Source organism: Mustelus asterias, chromosome 23 (genome assembly GCF_964213995.1).
Source record: "Mustelus asterias chromosome 23, sMusAst1.hap1.1, whole genome shotgun sequence".
NCBI lineage: Eukaryota > Metazoa > Chordata > Chondrichthyes > Carcharhiniformes > Triakidae > Mustelus > Mustelus asterias.
In genome coordinates this window covers 46,565,299-46,583,899 of record NC_135823.1, presented here as the reverse complement: position 1 = coordinate 46,583,899, position 18,601 = coordinate 46,565,299, and the positions used below count along the sequence as shown (strand labels likewise).

The window sequence follows — 18,601 nt, the reverse complement described above, 5'->3', positions numbered from 1 at the left end:
CTCTTGGTCTCTACCTTTTAGTCAGCTACAGAATGCATACGATGAAATTACAACTGCTGTCTATAATATTCCTGGGTTTATAGGGAAGCCTTCAAACTGATCTCAAAAATGCTTCCATTACCCTCTTCCTCATGGCAACTGAAACATAATAGTAGAATTTTGAATTAGTTATCTTTGATCCAAACTACCTTTTATCTTAGAAGTAAAGGGATAGTTTACAGCGCAATTGTCTAAAGCTTGATATGTGTAATGCATTTTTGGGATTTTGGGAGACTCAAAGAGCAGAATTCTCTGATTTTGAGACTAAGTACGGTGGCAGGTGTCTCAGGTGGTGCCTGTTCTGCTGGCCAGAATGGGTGGGATCCTGCATCAGATTCTGCACTTGGAATCTTTTTCATTATACACAGGCGAGTTCCTATCCAGTCGCCTGGCAGCTGATTTGTCAGCCCCTGGCAGCTGGTAGATTCAAGAGTCCCAGTGCCATATTTAAATATTAGTCCAGCACACTCATATCACTCTCTTCAGTCCACCTGTCTTCACCAGACCGTGCAGGATGTCAGCAACCCAGAGGGAAAAGACTAGCAAGCAGCCTTAAGAAGAAGTATGTTCCTCGATTTAATCAGTCTCCCCCGACCCCATCACTTGAGAGGCACCCATGCCTCACTTGGACTTCTACTTACTGCATCTGGAATCTTAGTGCATCCCCTTCTAGTAAATGATATGGTATCCCTTTTACCCTCTTGTTTGTGAGCTTTTTATGCAGCTTGTCAGGTTCCAGCTCCCCCCACCTTGGTCTTCCCTATGCCTTCCATTATTCATCATCTTCATTCACCTCCTTGTGAGCCCTTGACTCCCCCTCCTAACACCTCCTTTCACAGCCCTCCAACCACCTTGCCCCACACTGTCTTCAGCAGGCCCCCACTCCTACCCCACCCCAGTTCACTTTACACTTCACCCCCAGTTGATCATTGGACATTTGTTGTGGTGGTTGCATGAGTCCTCCAGCATAATCCTGTTCAGATAAACACTTGTGCGTGGCACCAGGGGGAAGGAGATCCCTTTTTTCCCCAAACCCAGGCACTATACTGATCTGAAATGGTGACACAGAAGGGTCCATTGGTCCAGCAGCACGGTGCTGTCCAAGAAGATTAGTTCAGCATGGAGATGGAGGGCAGAATGGTGAACAGTGTACCACAAGGGCAGAAAGGCTTTTTTGCGCTCAGTTCAAAGTCTCTTGTGAACTGAGGACTGCCTTGTGCACACCACTCTTTCACAATCTGATTTTAGACCAACATAATTTCACGCTGGCGTGACATAAGATGGGAATGCCTGATAGGATGCATGCAGACAGCTGTTCTAATGAGCACACATGAGATGCAAATTAATGCAAATTATGTGCATGCCATCAGTCAGCGGGAAGACCACCCTGCCGATAGCATGCTACTGGGATAGTTGCAACATAACTATGCCAGCAGGTTTCTGTTATTTTGGCTCCCATTAGATTCTCTACTCTGCCCACAACCAAACTTGCCTCAGGTGGGATGAGAGAATTCTGCCTACTCACTGTATTCTGTCTACTCACTGTAGACATTGATGCGCGATTAATTCACTCGGGAGGCCAGGTCGTACCCGGGAATAAAGGCTTTTATTCGCAACAAGAATAGAGCATACTGCTTAACAATACTATCCCAGACTAAGGGCCACTAGGAAGTAGCAGTGACCTTTATACTCCTATAAGAAGGCGGAGCCAAACGGAGTGTACCACAGAACAATGTTAACAGGTGGAACACCCCAACCCTAACCCCAACAGTAACAAGAGTAACATATGTACAAGTACCCATAGTGGTAACCATCTATGGTTCACCACAGACATAGAAACTGCTGTAATTGACTGCAAGCATAAATACTTTGCACCTCGCTCTCAATAAAACAATCTGAAACTTCCTCTGATCTCTAATAATTAAACTACCCAGACATACTGTCAGGCAGATTCCAGCAGAGATCACATGACCCCTTTCATCTATCCTACATTTAAAGTTCCAGTGCCGAACTATGATAATCTTATAAACCCAAAAGATATAGTCCTAAAACGAAATAATCTTACAAATCTCATAATTGCAAAAATAAGAATTGTAGGTTTTAATCAAAGTTGGTTTGAATGACGCTGACAGGTCTCTCTAGTGAAACGCCCTAGTGATGAAGCAGATACAAATATCCCAGCTAACGCCTGTGCAGTAAGTTCAATTTCCTTTTAGCATTGCTCTAGATGAACACCCTCACTTAAACAAATATGCATCATCCTCTGGCAGTTTTGTCCATATTTTCAGGTAAAAATTGCACTTATGTTATGCCTTTACTTCTGTGATATATAGAATGGGGTTGAGTGGGAGAAATATGATTGTGATGTAGAGCAGAATGATCATATGTCTGGACAGTGCATTTAGTTGGACTGCATGATTTCATATACCAGTGTTTAATGCTTTACCACTTGAAATTGTGTTTGCAAAGCATAGTTACTCTCAACAAGACTGAATATATATTCTCAACCAATAAAGTTTCCATGGCAACAGTAAGACCCAATGTTTTAGAATGCTATTAAATTGTGACTGTCACTCAGTGTGTACTACTGTGAAAACTATGAAAGTTAAAGTGATACACTTTGCTTCTCTGAGAGTGGAGTGCAAATATGTTGGGGGGGGGGTGGTGGGAAGCACCCTGCTAATGGGGAGGGAGGGGAGGGTGTCTCCTGGTGCACTGTGAGAAATGGCTCAAGTGCTCTGAAGCCAGGCTCACTCAAATGTTCTCAAGATACACTCACTCAAGGCCCTGGCCCCCCTCTCCCCCGTATCAGCGCGAAACTCCCAACTCTCCAAAAAAGTGAGTATGGGAGGATTGCGGTGCAGAGAGTGCTTTAGAGACCAGTGCAGATCACTCCATTATTCTCACCGTTATGACAATTAGTTCAATTAGTAGAGAAGTCTGCCCATTGTTTGGGCAGAGTAGAGGGCAGTTTGGCCTACTTGACAAATCTGTGATGCTATCTTATCTGGGAATGATTTGTGGAGTCGGGCTGAAGTTGCAATGACATTTTTCAACCTGCTATGAATTGTCATGGGAATTTTCGTCAACTTTCTCTTCTGTACTCAAATGCTTAGTCTATGGCTTGTGAACAAGAGATAAGGATTTCTCATGACATAAAATTACATTCCAAAGTATATGATGAACTTTTTATTGTTTCTTGTTTTATTAACAAACACCATATAAATGAAGTTTTCCAAACACACAAGCAATCTAACATGTTGGAAACTTAAATTACTGTGTGGAATGGATATGTGTACCGCTTCTTCTCTGGGTAATGAGGTAACAATTAGTTACTTATTTTTCTGTGCATTAAGATGGAAATGCTTTTTTTGGTTTCTCCTTAGGTCTTTAGACAGGAAGTTGCAGCGACCTTTGCTGGCAAAGTCTCAAACTCTACCCAGCATTCCACAGTCACCAACTGTTACAAGAGCGCACAAAGAATTTCTACCTGATAACGATGATGGCAGAAGTCAAAGTAAATTGTTGCTTACAACAGAAACTCAGAAGCGATGTAGAGTACCATCATTCGGTGAGTTTAAAGTTAGGTTGTACTTCAATAGGCTGCAAGTCTGACATGAAGTAATTTTATGGTGTAACATTATAAAATACAAACTTTATAAAGTAGTAAGTAGGTTAATTCACAACAGTTTCTTGTTCAATCAAGGACTGTAAAGGATGAATGTGTTTTCATTTTATTCATGTCTGCAGTGCTCCATTTAAAGTCATTTCACTTTTTTTTAAAGCAGTTGCGAAAGGGTGGCACAGTGGTTAGCACTGCTGCCTCACAGCTCCAGAGATCCAGGTTTGATTCCTGGCTTGGGTCACTGTCTGTGCGGAGTCTGCATATTCTCCCTGTGTCTGCGTGGGTTTCCTTTGGGTGCTCCAGTTTCCTCCCACAGTCTGAAAGATGTGCTGGTTAGGTGCATTGACCATGCTAAATTCTCCCTCAGTGTACCCGAACAGGAGCCGGAGTGTGGCGACTAGGGGATTTTCACAGTAACTTCATTGCAATGTTAATGTAAGTTTACTTGTGACACTAATAAATAAACTTAAAACTTTAATTCTGGTTGATCGGCAAAACTCATTCTGCAGAACAGCATCAGGGTTGGAAAAAGTACAGAAAGTGAAATAAATTTAAAACTGGTGATTTAGTTGGTGTTACAGTAACTTCTTTAGCCTATAGATAGGAAGCGTAGGAACAGGATTATGCCAGTCAGCCCCTTAAGGTTGTACAGATCTGATATCTATTTCAACTCCAGTTACCTGCTTTTAATTCATATTCTTTGGTACCCTCAATACAAATTTTTTTTTAGAATCCCTACAGTGCAGAAGGAGGCCATTCAGCCCATCGAGCCTGCACTGACCACAATCCCACCCAGGCCGTATTCCCATAACCCCTCATATTTATCCGGCTAATACACTAAAGGTCAATTTAGCATGGCCAATCAACCTATCCCACACATCTTTGGACTGTGGGAGGAAACCGGGAGCACCCGGAGGAAACCCACGCAGACACAGGGAGAACGTGCAGACTCCACACAGACAGTGACCCGAGGCCGGAATTGAACCTGGGTCCCTGGCGCTGCGAGGTAGCAGTGCGAACCACTGTACCACCCGGGCTACACCAAATCTGTTGATGTCAGTCTTGAATGTGTGTAAGGGAAGACTGGAGGAAGTGAAGAGTTCCAATTTTGAGGCCTAAGAGGCAAGTGAATTGGGACTGTGTGATCAGTCTTGATTTTAACACAGGATGATTGTGGCATGTTTGTATATTTAAATGAACAGGAGGCCAAAGCTCAAAGCAGCTGACCATAGTGCTCTGCAGAAATTGAAGAGAGAGGAAAAGAAAGGTTATGATGGAGAAAGAGAGTGAAAAGGTCAGTAGCATTTTGGAGCTGTGAAAGACATGAGCAAGTGTCTGGAATTCTCCAATGTCGTGCGCCCTGCCACTGCAGCCTGCGAGAGTGGAGAATCTGGCGCTCGGCCAAACCTCCATTCACAGCAGTAGGACCGGAGAACCCCAGCCACAGAGAAGGTCAGAGAATCATGGCCAGTGAGTAGGAAAGTCCTGTTAGAATAAGCCTAGAATAATCAAAACAAAACCAAAATTAAACATTTACAGGTAAGTGATTTTTGAAGCACCTGTTATTGCATTTGAGTGGAAATGTTCATTCTTGATCCTCCAGGATCTAATAAGAATGTGAAAAATCACAATTCCAGGATCAACGGTTCTCACTTAGTATTTGCCAAGGAATTAATAAAATGTTCTAATGGTTTAGGTAGTGTTCAAACTGCGACAAACATATACAGAGATTATTTTTAGAATGCTGTTTTTTTCTGGTACCTCTATTTCAGCTGGCAGTTGAGAATGAAACACAAGAATACTGTAGGGATAAGAGGGTAACGTGAGCCAGCCTCATGTTTCTGCAAATGGCCAGTCACCTACAGATGTTGTTTGACTCTGAAGCCTTTCTCAAGGGTGACCTTTGACAGCCATTGGAAGAACATTTCCAATGTTCTTCCAATCATTGTACTAAAACAGCGGTGTGATTGCATTTCTATTGTGAACTTGCATTTGTTATTTTGTTGTGAACTGGAATTTGTTATTTTATTTTTTTGTTTATTCATTCAGTTTAGCTTAGTAAATATCATGCACAAAATTGTTGCCAAAAACTGATAAGAATCTTTTGAAAGGATTTCCAGCCTTTTCAGTTACTTGAAATCGAGTTTGACCTAAACCTTTCAAACACATTCTATACTACTTTATTCCAGCAGGTTTTTGCTCTTCACCTATTGTTACAAATGCATGTGTTATAGGATTACTTTAATCTTTTGTAAATTGTAATATTTAAAAGTAGGGTGGATTTTTAAAATTCATTCAAGGGGTGTGAGCTTCACTGGCTAGGCCACCTGCACTCATTCAGGCACGAGGAGAGTATTCCATCACACTCCTGACTTGTGCCATGTAGATTGTGGATAGGCTTTGGGGAGTCAGGAGATGAGTTCCTCACTGCAGAATTCCTACCCTCTGATCTGTTCTTTTAGCCACAGTATTTATATGGCTAATCCAGTGGATTTTCTGGCAATAGCCAGCTCAGCGCTATGCTGCTGGCCTCTCCAGCGAGAATAGACCATGCCCACTGATTTTTGGAGTGATTCATGCGAGGGCACTCTGCCGTGCTCAGAGTGTGGGAGATTCATTTTGAAAATCCCACTGAAAAAAGCAGTTTTGGCTTTTTGCGCAAGTTCGGCGCTTAGAATTTTTTGGGAGAAATCTACCCACGGTCTTTTGAGCTAGGGTTCCATTCTCAGACCTTCCAATCCATTGGTAACGTCAACTGAGATCATAACAATTCAGGGTGGTGGGCTTCAATGTCCATCACTACTGACCAAGCCCTAATTGACATAGCTACTAGACTGGGTCTGTGGCAGATGGTGATGGAACCAAGACAGAAAAATATACTTGACTTCATCCTCACCAACCTGCTTGCCACAGATGCATCAGTCCATGACAGTATCAGTAGACTGACCACTGCACGGTCCTTGTGAAGACAAAGTCCCATCTTCACAGTGAGGAAACCCTCCACCTTGATGGGTGGCACTATCACCCTAAATTGGATAGATTTAGATAAGATCTAGCAACTTAAGGCTGGACATTCATGAAGCACTGTGGGCCATCAATAGCAACACAATTGTATTCAGCCTCAATCTGTAACCTCATGGCCCGCCATATTCCCCCACTCTACCTTCAGTGAATTTGATTCACTCCACATTATATCAAGAAATGGCTGAAGGAAGTGGCTACTGAAAAGGCTATGGGCCCTGACAATATTCTGGTAATAGTGCTGATGGGCCCCTAGCCAGTACAGCTACAACACAGACATTTACCCAACTATGTGGAAAATTCCTCAGGTGCGCCCTGTACACAGAAAGCGGGACAGATCCAAACTGGCCAATTACCACTTCATCAGTCTACCTTCAATCATTAGTAAAGTGATGGAAGGGATCATCAGCATGGTATCAAGTGGCACTTGCTCAGCAATAAGCTCTTCATTGACACTCAATCTGGGTTCTACTAGGGTCACCCAGTTCCTGATCTCATTATAGCCTTGATTCAGACATGGAAAAAAAAGCAGAACACAAGAGGTGAGGTGACTGACTGCAATTGATATCAAAGCTGCATTTGACCAAGTGTAGCATCAAGGAACCCTAGCAAAACTGGAGTCAATGGGTATTGGGGAAAACTCTCACTGGTTGGAGTCATACCTAGCACAAAGGAAGATGGATGTGGTTGTTGGGGGTCAGTTATCTCAGCTCCATGACATCACTGCAGGAGTTCCTCAGGGGAGTGTCCTAGGCCCAACCATCTTCAGCTGCTTCATCAATGACCTTCCTTCCATCATAATTCAGAAGTGGAGATATCGACTTTCAATTGCACAATTATAAGCGCTATTCACGACTGATCAGATACTGAAACAGTATACATGTCCAAATGCAGCAGAGCAGGACAATATCCAAGCTTGGGCTGACAAATGGCAAGTAACATTTGCGCCACACAAGTGCCAGGCAATGATAATCTCAAACAAGATAAAATTTAACCATTGCCCTTTGCATTCAATGGCATCACTATCGCTGAAATCCACACCACCAACATCCTGGGGTTATAATGTGGAGTGAATCAAATTCACTGAAGGTAGAGAGGGAGAATATGGCAGGCCATGAGGTTACAGATTGTGGTTGAATACAATTGTGTTGCTGTTGATGGCCCACAGTGCTTCATGAATGTCCAGCCTTAAGTTGCTAGATCTTATCTAAATCTATCCAATTTAGGGTGATAGTGCCACCCATCAAGGTGGAGGGTTTCCTCACTGTGAAGATGGGACTTTGTCTTCACAAGGACCGTGCAGTGGTCAGTCTACTGATACTGTCATGGACTGATGCATCTGTGGCAAGCAGGTTGGTGAGGATGAAGTCAAGTATATTTTTCTGTCTTGGTTCCATCACCATCTGCCACAGACCCAGTCTAGTAGCTATGTCAATTAGGGCTTGGTCAGTAGTGATGGACATTGAAGCCCACCACCCTGAATTGTTATGATCTCAGTTGACGTTACCAATGGATTGGAAGGTCTGAGAATGGAACCCTAGCTCAAAAGACCGTGGGTAGATTTCTCCCAAAAAATTCTAAGCGCCGAACTTGCGCAAGCGAGTGGTTGGGGTGTGGAATGGACTGCCTGCAGTGATAGTGGAGTCAGACACTTTAGGAACATTTAAGCGGTTATTGGATAGGCACATGGAGCACACCAGGATGATAGGGAGTGGGATAGCTTGATCTTGGTTTCAGATAAAGCTCGGCACAACATTGTGGGCTGAAGGGCCTGTTCTGTGCTGTACTGTTCTATGTTCTATGTTCTAAAAAGCCAAAACTGCTTTTTTCAGTGGGATTTTCAAAATGAATCTCCCACACTCTGAGCACGGCAGAGTGCCCTCGCATGAATCACTCCAAACATCAGTGGGCATGGTCTATTCCTGCTGGAGAGGCCAGCAGCAAAGCGCTGAGCTGGCTATTGCGCATGTGCCAATCTGTCAGTGCTGAGATCAGCACATGCGCAGTATCCCGCACTGCCAGTCCCCTAATTGCTGGCCAGCTTGATTGCTGGCCAGTCCCGCGACCTTGTATCACTGGACGTGCGACCCCTAATCGCTGTCTTCCCGGATATGTCCAGGCTATCCCTGACGCCTCCCCGCCCAAGCCTTCCGCCACTCTCACCGGCCTATCTCAACCCACCCCACCCCACCCTGATGGCCAGCCCCAATCAGCCTTTCCCTCCCTCTGTCTGTGATCCTGCAGAGTGGCAGAGGGAGCCGTCCCTCCCCTCCCCCCATAGGCCCCGTCCCCTCTGGCCCTGCCACCTTGGCATTGCCTGATGCCCAGTGGGCAGTGCCAAGGTGCATTGCCACCTTGCCCCTTGGGTAATGCCGGGGGCCAGACTGGCACTGCAAGCTGGCAATGTCCAGGGGGCATCATCATCTTGACCCTCTGTGGGGCCTCCGTGGCCCCCTTTCACTCCAGCAGGGTCGGGTCACCAGCTTCCTGTTAGTGGGAGCTGTTGTAAACCCTACTGGAATGAAACAGTCCTGGCAGGGTGGGGGAAAGGCTGAAGTCTCCGGTCTGCTAATGATATTAAAATGCTGATTTAAATAATTTATTCAGCTCATTGGCGCGGAGCTCATGACGCCAGAAATCCGGCGGCCCAAGATGCATGGAGGCTGTGGCACCCACCAGGAAGTGGGCTGGGAGAATCGTTCCACCCCCTAACTTTTACTTGTTTTTTTTTAGAAAACATGGATCAACAGAGTCACAGGACAGTCCATTAGCTTTAACAACAGAAAAAAAAACACTTATTAAACATGTAAAGTTTGACTGTAAAACAATATTCCTTTTCCCTTTTACATCTTCGCAAATGTATGCAGATTCTAAATAAATATACTGTCCCTGTAAACCAAGAGGCCAACTGTGGTCAGACACACCCCACTCTGAAACCAAGTGGCAGATGATACTCAATCGAACTTCTGTGGTTTTCTCCTCAAGTCCCTCAAGATGATTAATACACTGTGAGCCAACTGGCCTTACTGGACTCTGGCTTCCACATGAGTGTTTTCCAAATTCCACTCATGAATCTAAGAAGAGTTTTACTCTTTCTTACACAGAAACATTAAATTAGACTCTCTTAAATCTATACCTTATTTCTAATATCCAACAGTACAAACTCAGAAGGGTGTGCAGGGACAGATGGACTCGGGGGTTCATGCACATCAACCTTGGAAGATGGCAGGACATATTGAGAGAGTAGTTAGCCAGGCATATGTATTCTTGGGCTTCATAAATGGAGTGCATAAGCAGGGAGGTTATGCTGAAACTTTGTAAAGTTTTGATAAGGACACAACTAGAGTATAGCATCCATTTCTGGTCACCACACTTTAGGAAGAATGTGAAATTTAGAGGATGTTGAGGTTTACCAGACAATCCAGAGATGAGGGATTTAGCTACAAAGTTAGATTGGAGAAGCTGGGACTGTCCCCTGGGAGTGAAGGAGGTTAGAGGTGATTTGATAGAGCTGTATAAGAGTATGACAAGTTTGGATAAGGTAGACAAAGAAAAGCTGTTTCCGTTAACTGATGGTACAAGGACGAGAAGCACAGATTTAAGGCTTTAGGCAAGACATAAGGGGGATGCCAGAAGAACTTTTTTACCAAGTTGTAATTATGCTGCATTTGCGTGATGAGGAAATTGTAGCAATCAATGACTTCAAAATGAAATTGGAAGAGTATTTATCGAAAATAATCTTGCTGGGCTGCAGAGTGGGGAATGGGACTGACTGACAATTGCTCTACAGAGAGCCTACATGGACTCAATGAGTCAAATTACCTTCTTCTCTGCTTTGTGATTTGAGAATGGATTGCATGTTTTTGCATAATGAGCCTTTGAAGCTGTGCATTGCCTCATTTATATCACACTTTTATCATTGTTTAGATGCTTCATTCAGTTGAGATGCTTTGTTCTGTTAACACAGTCCAGCTATTTCACTCTGTATGTTGCTTATTATTGATCCAGTTTGCTGGTTTGGCCTTCAGCTTGCTGATGTCTTTAATTTTCCCCTCTTCCTAATTTCTACGACCTGTGAAGTTTTGCCTTGATTGAATAACCATCTATTAATCATCAAGCAGAACTTGCTTTTGATTTCAGCTGGACATCTTCCGATCCATGTAAACAAAAACATACAAGTGTGACAATTGGGATAGACACACGCCTTTCAGTTCTGAGACCTGGATTAAAATACAACCTCATTATCAGATGAATTCTCTTTGTTTGCTATGAAGTTCCCCTAATTGCTCAGTAGGGGAAGTGCAAAATTATTCTGCTGTGTAGCTCAGTTCTTCAGGAGTAATTTTCCACTATTGCGCTCTTGGTAGAGCTGGAACATGCATTAGAATTTGAAGTGCTGAAGCATAGCACACCCATTATGCAACTAGATCAATTTTTCAGTCATTAAAATGTGCCCAAATCGTGAATCATAACCTTTTGACTCAGAAGCTAAGCTGATCCTCTACTGAATTATTTTGCACAACCAATACTGGGAGTTAATCCATTTTGTGTTACAGGAGGATACTGTGTTCTGGAAAGATACAATTCTACAGGCTAGAGACTGTTCTTTCCTCCCTCTTCCTAGCCTGTTGTGCTAAAGCTACTTGCAACATTTCTCTCACTGCCAAATTGAGGTCAGCCAGCCAGAGATTGAACCTGAGACTTAGGTGGTCATGTAACTCAGCTACTTGCATATAAACTCATTAAGCCAGTGGGAAAGCCTTATATGCCTGCTTCAATTACTGTATGTGCTGTCTGCTTGAATCATTTCTCCCTGTAATTGGCAACTCTGACAGAAAAAAAGTTACTCCTTTAACTCGTTACTAATTTTCTTCCCTTCTCCAATCCTCACACCCAGAAAAGATTATGTTGCTGCTCTGTAACTAGTAACTAAGCATGCAATAACAACAATTTGCATTGCAATAATTACAATAGCACGCCTGAAGTAAATACTTCTGGGTGCCTTACAAAGTGGGAAATGGTTTTTCACTTGAACTTGGGTGGTTTGATCATTCATCATTTGCTTGAGATGTTAAACCAAGATATTGTCTGCTCTGTAACAATGGTTTAAAAGATCCAGTGGCACTATTTGAAGAAGGGCAGATGAGTTCTCTCAGTCTTCTGACTAACATTTATCCCTTAACCAACACCGCCAAAATAAATAATCTGATAATTTATGTGATTGATGTTTGTGGAATCATATTGTTTTCAAAATTGCTGTTATGTTTGTCCATAATATAACAATGATTGCACTTTAGAAGTACTTAATTGGCTGTAAAACATTGCGGGACATCCTGAAGATGTGAAAGGTGCGATATAAATTCAAGTTATTTCTTTCTGTTGCTGAGTGGATAGGATAGATTTTAGTTCTGGGGTCAGGACCCCAACATCAGGTGCATTTTTGGTTTCCAAGCTCACAGAGTATCAATACCTGATGCCCATCTCAATTTTTTCTGAGCTGACCAATTAGTGTCCAAGGAATGTGCTCACTGTCCACTTAAGGACAGAGGGTGGATATTCTCAAGATGGAAATGCCTTCTGAAACCTTTTGCAAAAGGTTAGCATGAAGCTGGCTACAGCTGCCACACCATGTTGACATTCAATGGCTTTACCATCGCTGAATCCCCCACTATCAACTTTTTGGGAGTTACCATTAATCTGAAACATAGCTGGACTAGCCATATAAATACCGTGGCTACAAGAGACTTGATTTGGAGATACCGGCATTGGACTGGGATAAGCACAGTAAGAGGTCTCACAACACCAGGTCCAAGAGATTTATTTGGTAACACAAGCCACAAGCTTTCGGAGCACTGCCCCTTCATCAGGTGAGTGGGAATTGTGTTCACAAACAGGGCTTATATAGACACAAACTCAATTTACAAGATAATGGTTGGAATGCGAGTCTTTACAGGTAATCAAGTCTTAAAGGTACAGACAATGTGAGTGGAGAGAGGGTTAAGCACAGGCTAAAGAGATGTGTATTGTCTCCAGCCAGGACAGTTAGTGAGATTTTGCAAGCCCAGGCAAGTCGTGGGGATTACAGATCGTGTGACGTGAACCTAAGATCCTGGCCGTCCTCATGTGTGCGGAACTTGGCTATCAGTTTCTGCTCAGCGATTCTGCGTTGTCGTGTGTTGTGAAGGCCGACTTGGTGAACGCTTACCCGAAGATCAGAGGCTGAATGTCCGTGATTGCTGAGAACACTCCTGCCTGGTGATGGTTGAGCGGTGTTCATTCATCCGTTGTCGTAGCATCTGCATGGTCTCCCCAATGTACCATGCCTCGGGACATCCTTTCTTGCAGCGTATCAGGTAGACAACGTTAGCCGAGTTGCAAGAGTATGTACTGTGTACCTGGTGGATGGTGTCCTTACGTGAGATGATGGCATCCGTGTCAATGATCCGGCATGTCTTGCAGAGGTTGCTGTGGCAGGGTTGTGTGGTGTAGTGGTCACTGTTCTCCTGAAGGCTGGGTAGTTTGCTGCGGACAATGGTCTGTTTGAGGTTGTGCAGTTGTTTGAAGGCAAGAAGTGGGGGTGTGGGGATGGCCTTGGCGAGACGTTCGTCTTCATCGATGACATGTTGAAGACTCTGGAGAAGATGTCATAGCTTCTCTGATCCGGGGAAGTATTGGACGACGAAGGGTACTCTGTCCGCTGTGTTCTGTGTTTGTCTTCTGAGGAGGTCGGTGCGGTTTTTCACTGTGGCGCGTTGGAACTATCGATCGATGAGTCGAACGCCATATCCTGTTTTTATGAGGGCAGCTTTCAGCGTCTGGAGGTGTCTGTTGATCCTCCTCATCTGAGCAGATCCTGTGTATACGGAGGGCTTGTCCATAGGGGATGGCTTCTTTAACGTGTTTAGGATGGAAGCTGGAGAGGTGGAGCATTGTGAGGTTATCCGTGGGCTTGCGGTACAGTGAAGTGCTGAAGTGACCGTCCTTGATGGAGATACGTGTGTCCAAGAATGCAGCCAATTCCAGAGAGTAGTCCATGGTGAGTCTGATGGTGGGATGGAACTTGTTGATGTCATCATATAGTTGTTTCAGTGATTGTTCGCTATGAGTCCAAAGGAAGAAAATGTAATCGATGTACCTAGTGTATTGATGCGCTACCAATAAGGCGAAAGACTACCGGTGTGCCAATACAAGTGTAGGCTTTTATCCACAACAGAATCAGGAGCACATCCCAACAAGTAACCGACCTGGACTAAACAAGGGGGAGGAGACAGCCACCTTTATACTAGGTGCCGAGGGGAGGAACCAAACTGGAAGGGGGTGTGTCCAGGTATGACAAGCACACACAACGGTGGTCCATATAGGACAAAGGCCCAACTGAGGTCCACCACATGTATAACATCGGTTGAAGGTCTCATCTCTTTAACCTGTGCTTTAACATCTCTTTAACCTGTGCTTAACTCTCTCTCCACTCACATTGTCTGTACCTTTAAGACTTGGTTACCTGTAAAGACTCGCATTCCAACCATTATCTTGTAAATTGAGTTTGAGTTTATATATGCTCTGTTTGTGAACACAACACCCACTCACCTGATGAAGGGGCAGTGCTCCAAAAGCTTGTGGCTTGTGCTACCAAATAAACCTGTTGGACTTTAACCTGGTGTTGTGAGACTTCTTACTGTACAAGAGAATAGCAATCCTGTGGTGAGTAACTCACCTCCTGACTCCTCAAAGCCAAATCTATAAGGCACTAGCAAATGAGCTAGACGAACTTAAAGCCAGACTCACTTTCCAAAGAGAACTGAGGGACTGCTGTGTGTTCTGTTTCACGGAGACGTCGCTCACTCCTGCTTCACCGGACTGTGCCCTACAACCAGAGGGCTTCTTAATCTATCGAATGGACCGTACAGCGGCCTCACGCAAGGCTAGGGGAGGCGGGGGTCTGCTTCCTAATCAACACCTTGTTGTGTCTAGACTTAGCAACACTGGCAAGTTTCTGCTCCCCGGACCTAGAATACCTGACGTCAAAATGCCGTCCCTACTACCTTCCGTGGGAGTTCACCTTCGTTATCCTGGGCCTCGGCCTTTCCCTCTGCAACTGGATGCTGAACTTCCCAACAGTAAGAAGTCTCACAACACCAGGTTAAAGTCTAACAGGTTTATTTGGTAGCAAATACCATAAGCTTTCGGAGCGCTGCCCCTCGGAGCATACGCTCCGAAAGCTTATGGTATTTGCTACCAAATAAACCTGTTGGACTTTAACCTGGTGTTGTGAGACTTCTTACTGTGCTTACCCCAGTCCAATGCCGGCATCTCCACATCAGAACTTCCCAACACACAGACCACAATTAGTAAGGATAGGCAACAACACCTCCACAATCATCCTCAACACCGGTGCCCCACAAGGCTGTGTTCTCAGCCCCCTACTATACTCCTTATACACCTATGACTGTGTGGCCAAATTCCCCTCCAATTCGATTTCCAAGTTTGCTGATGACATCCCCGAAGTGTACAGGAATGAGATAGAGAATCTGGTGAACTGGTGCAGTGACAATAATCTCTCCCTGAATGTCAACAAAATGAAGGAGATTGTCACTGACTTAAGGACGCATAGAGGAGAACATGCTCCTGTCTACATCAACGAGGATGAAGTAGAAAGGGTCGAGAGCTTCAAGTTTTTAGATGTCCAGATCACTGACAACCTGTCCTGGTCCCCCCATGCCGACACTATAGTTAAGAAAGCCCACCAACGCCTCTATTTTCTCAGAAGACTAAGGAAAGTTGGCATGTCAGCTACGACTCTAACCAACTTTTATAGATGCACCATAGAGAGCATTGTTTCTTGTTGTATCACAGCTTGATATGGCTCCTGCTCTGCCCAAGAAACTACAAAAGGTTCTGAATGTAGCCCAATCCATCACGCAAACCAGCCTCCCATTCATTGACTCTGTTTACACTTCCCACTGCCTCGGCAAAGCAGCCAGCATAATTAAGGACCCCACGCACCCCGGACATTCTCTCTTCCACCTTCTTCCGTCGGGAAAAAGATACAAAAGTCTGAGGTCACGTACCAACCAACTCAAGAGTAGCTTCTTTCCTGCTGCCATCAGACTTTTGGATGGACCTACCTTGCATGAAGTTGATCTTTCTCTACACCCTAGCTATGGCTGTAACACTATGTTCTGCTCTCTCTTGTTTCCTTCTCTATGAATGGTATGCTCTTGTGTATAGCACGTAAGAAACAATACTTTTCACTGTATGCTAATACATGTGACAATAATAAATCAAATCAAAATCAAGTCAGGAGTGTGATGAAATGAATACTCTCCCCTTCCCTGGCTGAGAAGCTTGACACCATTCAGGACAAAGCAGCCTGCTTAATTGGCACCACATCCATAAACATTCACTTCCTACACCACTGACACGCAGTAACAGCAGAGTGTATCATCTACAAGCTGCACAGCAGGATCTCACTTAGGCTCTTTAGACTGCACCTTCCAAATTCACAACACTATCATCCAGAAGGACAACGGCAGCAGGTGCATGGGAACAAAACTACTCGGAGGTTCCTCTCCAAGCCACGCGTCATCCTGACTTGGAAATATATCACTGTTCCTTCACTGTTACTTGGTCAAAATCCTGGAATTCCCTCCCTAGTAGCACTACCATTGTGTAACTGCACGATATGGACTGCAGTGGTTCAGTCTCCAAGGGGTTCCTGTCGATTGACTAGAAAATTCCAGTTAACCTCAGAGCATTGGGCCTTTAATTACCTTAATAGGCTACCAACCATCACCCTCTCCTGCCCCGTCCACATCCCATAATTATCTGACTGTCCTGCCTCCAACCATGCCTCTGATTGGAATTGAAAATTCTGCCCTTTATGTCTGAAAACTGCACATTTAGAATTGGGAATTCTGAACTGTTGCAATCTGATTTATTCTGAAATCCTTCCTTTCTCAGGTTAGAGAAAGGAAGTGGGCAATGATTAACTAGTTTCACAGCTAGACTACACAAATATTACATTCAATAAAAGCAGCATTAATTTTGACTGTCTGGTCATGCAGCAATTGTGAGCATCAGTCAGTGACTGTACATCTATGTGGAGTTTTTATAGGAGAGAGAAAAGCAAACAGACTGAATACAGCAAATTCTGACCTCACTTATATCCCTACCTTGTTAAAACAATTAATATGTTAATACGACATTCTGAGCAACAGTAGCTGATTCCTCAGTATGAAACAGGTCATACATCTCATTGTGGTGTGCAGTATATTTTAAATGTGGGAACCTACAGAATGAGATGTCAAAATTTCTTCTGGGTTCAACCAATGTTTCACTGTAACTCTGGTGGGAGACTGGTGGAAACCTTTGGAAAATGGTGCAGAGCCATTTGCATCACATCTCTGTTGTTTTTGGGAGTTCAAGATTTCCTTGCAAGGCATGGAACCTGTTTACCTCTTGAAAGGCAAATGCTATATGGGGATGGGGTCTCTCTCTGCTTGTGAATTTACATTAAACTGGTTCAATCCGAACCCATAGTTTGTACAGAATTGTAGTGCAGCAACGATGACAACTTTCATTTATAAGTACCTTTAGCTTAACAAAACCTTCCAAAGTGCACCACAGGAACAGTTTGACAGCAAACCACATAAGGATGTTTTTGGGAAGATGAACAAAAGTTTGATCAAAGAGGTAGGTTTTAAGGAATGCTGTAAAGGTGGACAGAAACATAGAGGGGTGGAGAAGTTTGTGGAGGGAATTCCAGAGCTTAGGGGCTTGGTGGATGAAGGCATGGCCACCGGTGGTGGAATGATTAACATTGGGCTGCTGAAGAGACCAGAATTAGACGAGTGCTGGTCTCCCGTTAATTGTGGGGCTGGAGATTAGTGAGATCAGGAGGAACAAGGTTTTGGAGGGATTTGAAAGCAAGGATGAAAATTTTAAAATTGTGGCATTGCTTAACTGAGGAGTGAATAAGACTTAGGATACGGGCAGCAGAGACAACATCAAATTTATTGAGAGCAGAATATGGGAAGTTGGCAGGAGTGCGTTAAAATAGTTAAGTCTAGAAATTGCAAAGGCATAGATAAGGGTTTTAGCAGAAGATGAGCTAAAGCAGGGGAAAAGTCAGGTAATTTTATAGATGTAGAAATAGGCAATCTCAGTGATGGCACATTTATTTGGTCAGAAGCTCATCTCAAATATCCAACTTGAAACTGGATGTTTGTGGATCATTGGACGGAGTTTCAAATTCCCTCCTAACTCCAGCCAATTCCTTCCCAACTCCCAAGATAAATTGCTGACATTGGCACCTGAATGTCAGAAGATCAGTTAGCCCCATCATGTTCTTACCCACTTGTTCATGCACACATTCTTTCTATCAGAAGTCATTGCAGTGAGAACTCTAGCTGCTATTTTTGAGCCTTCAGGCATCAAGCCAAGTAATAGCTGATCAAGAATGGAACATGGAAATACATTACCTAGCCCCTTTGTATGTAAGACCAGTGGGAGATTGCCCCTCTTTCAGGATATTCTTTCTCTTTTCCTGGGGTCTTCCTAATCCACATAACGTATTCAATTGAGAGGGTATGTGAGTGATTTGATCTCCGGGCTCTATCACTGTCATTCCGAGACTAGGGGATTTTCACAGTAACTTCATTACAGAGTGAATGTAAGCCTACTTGTGACTAATAAATAAACTTTAACTTAATTTCTTAAAGTGAATGCAGTGAATTTCAGCCTTTCCCTCACAAATGTACCTCCCCAGGTAGTCTGGCTGATATCGAGTAACCGGAATGTGGAGGTGTAATTTATTTGTAATGGCAACAATCTTGGCTTGCTGCTGCTTCTAAGGATGTGCTGCCCAGTGTGAAGCGGAGGCATAGATCAATTAAATGCTTTCAAAAAACAGATGCA

The 18,601-nt window shown here is 43.9% G+C and overlaps 1 protein-coding gene across 1 annotated transcript in view; it reads left to right on the top strand.

Annotated features, from left to right (window-relative positions):
- Positions 1-18,601, top strand: part of LOC144510434 (ankyrin repeat and fibronectin type-III domain-containing protein 1-like) — an 878,059-nt gene that overhangs the window by 165,280 nt on the left and 694,178 nt on the right. Inside the window, exon 3 of the mRNA XM_078239881.1 lies at positions 3,426-3,610. Coding sequence (XP_078096007.1) covers positions 3,426-3,610 — 185 coding nt within the window. The remainder of the gene's footprint in view (positions 1-3,425; positions 3,611-18,601) is intronic.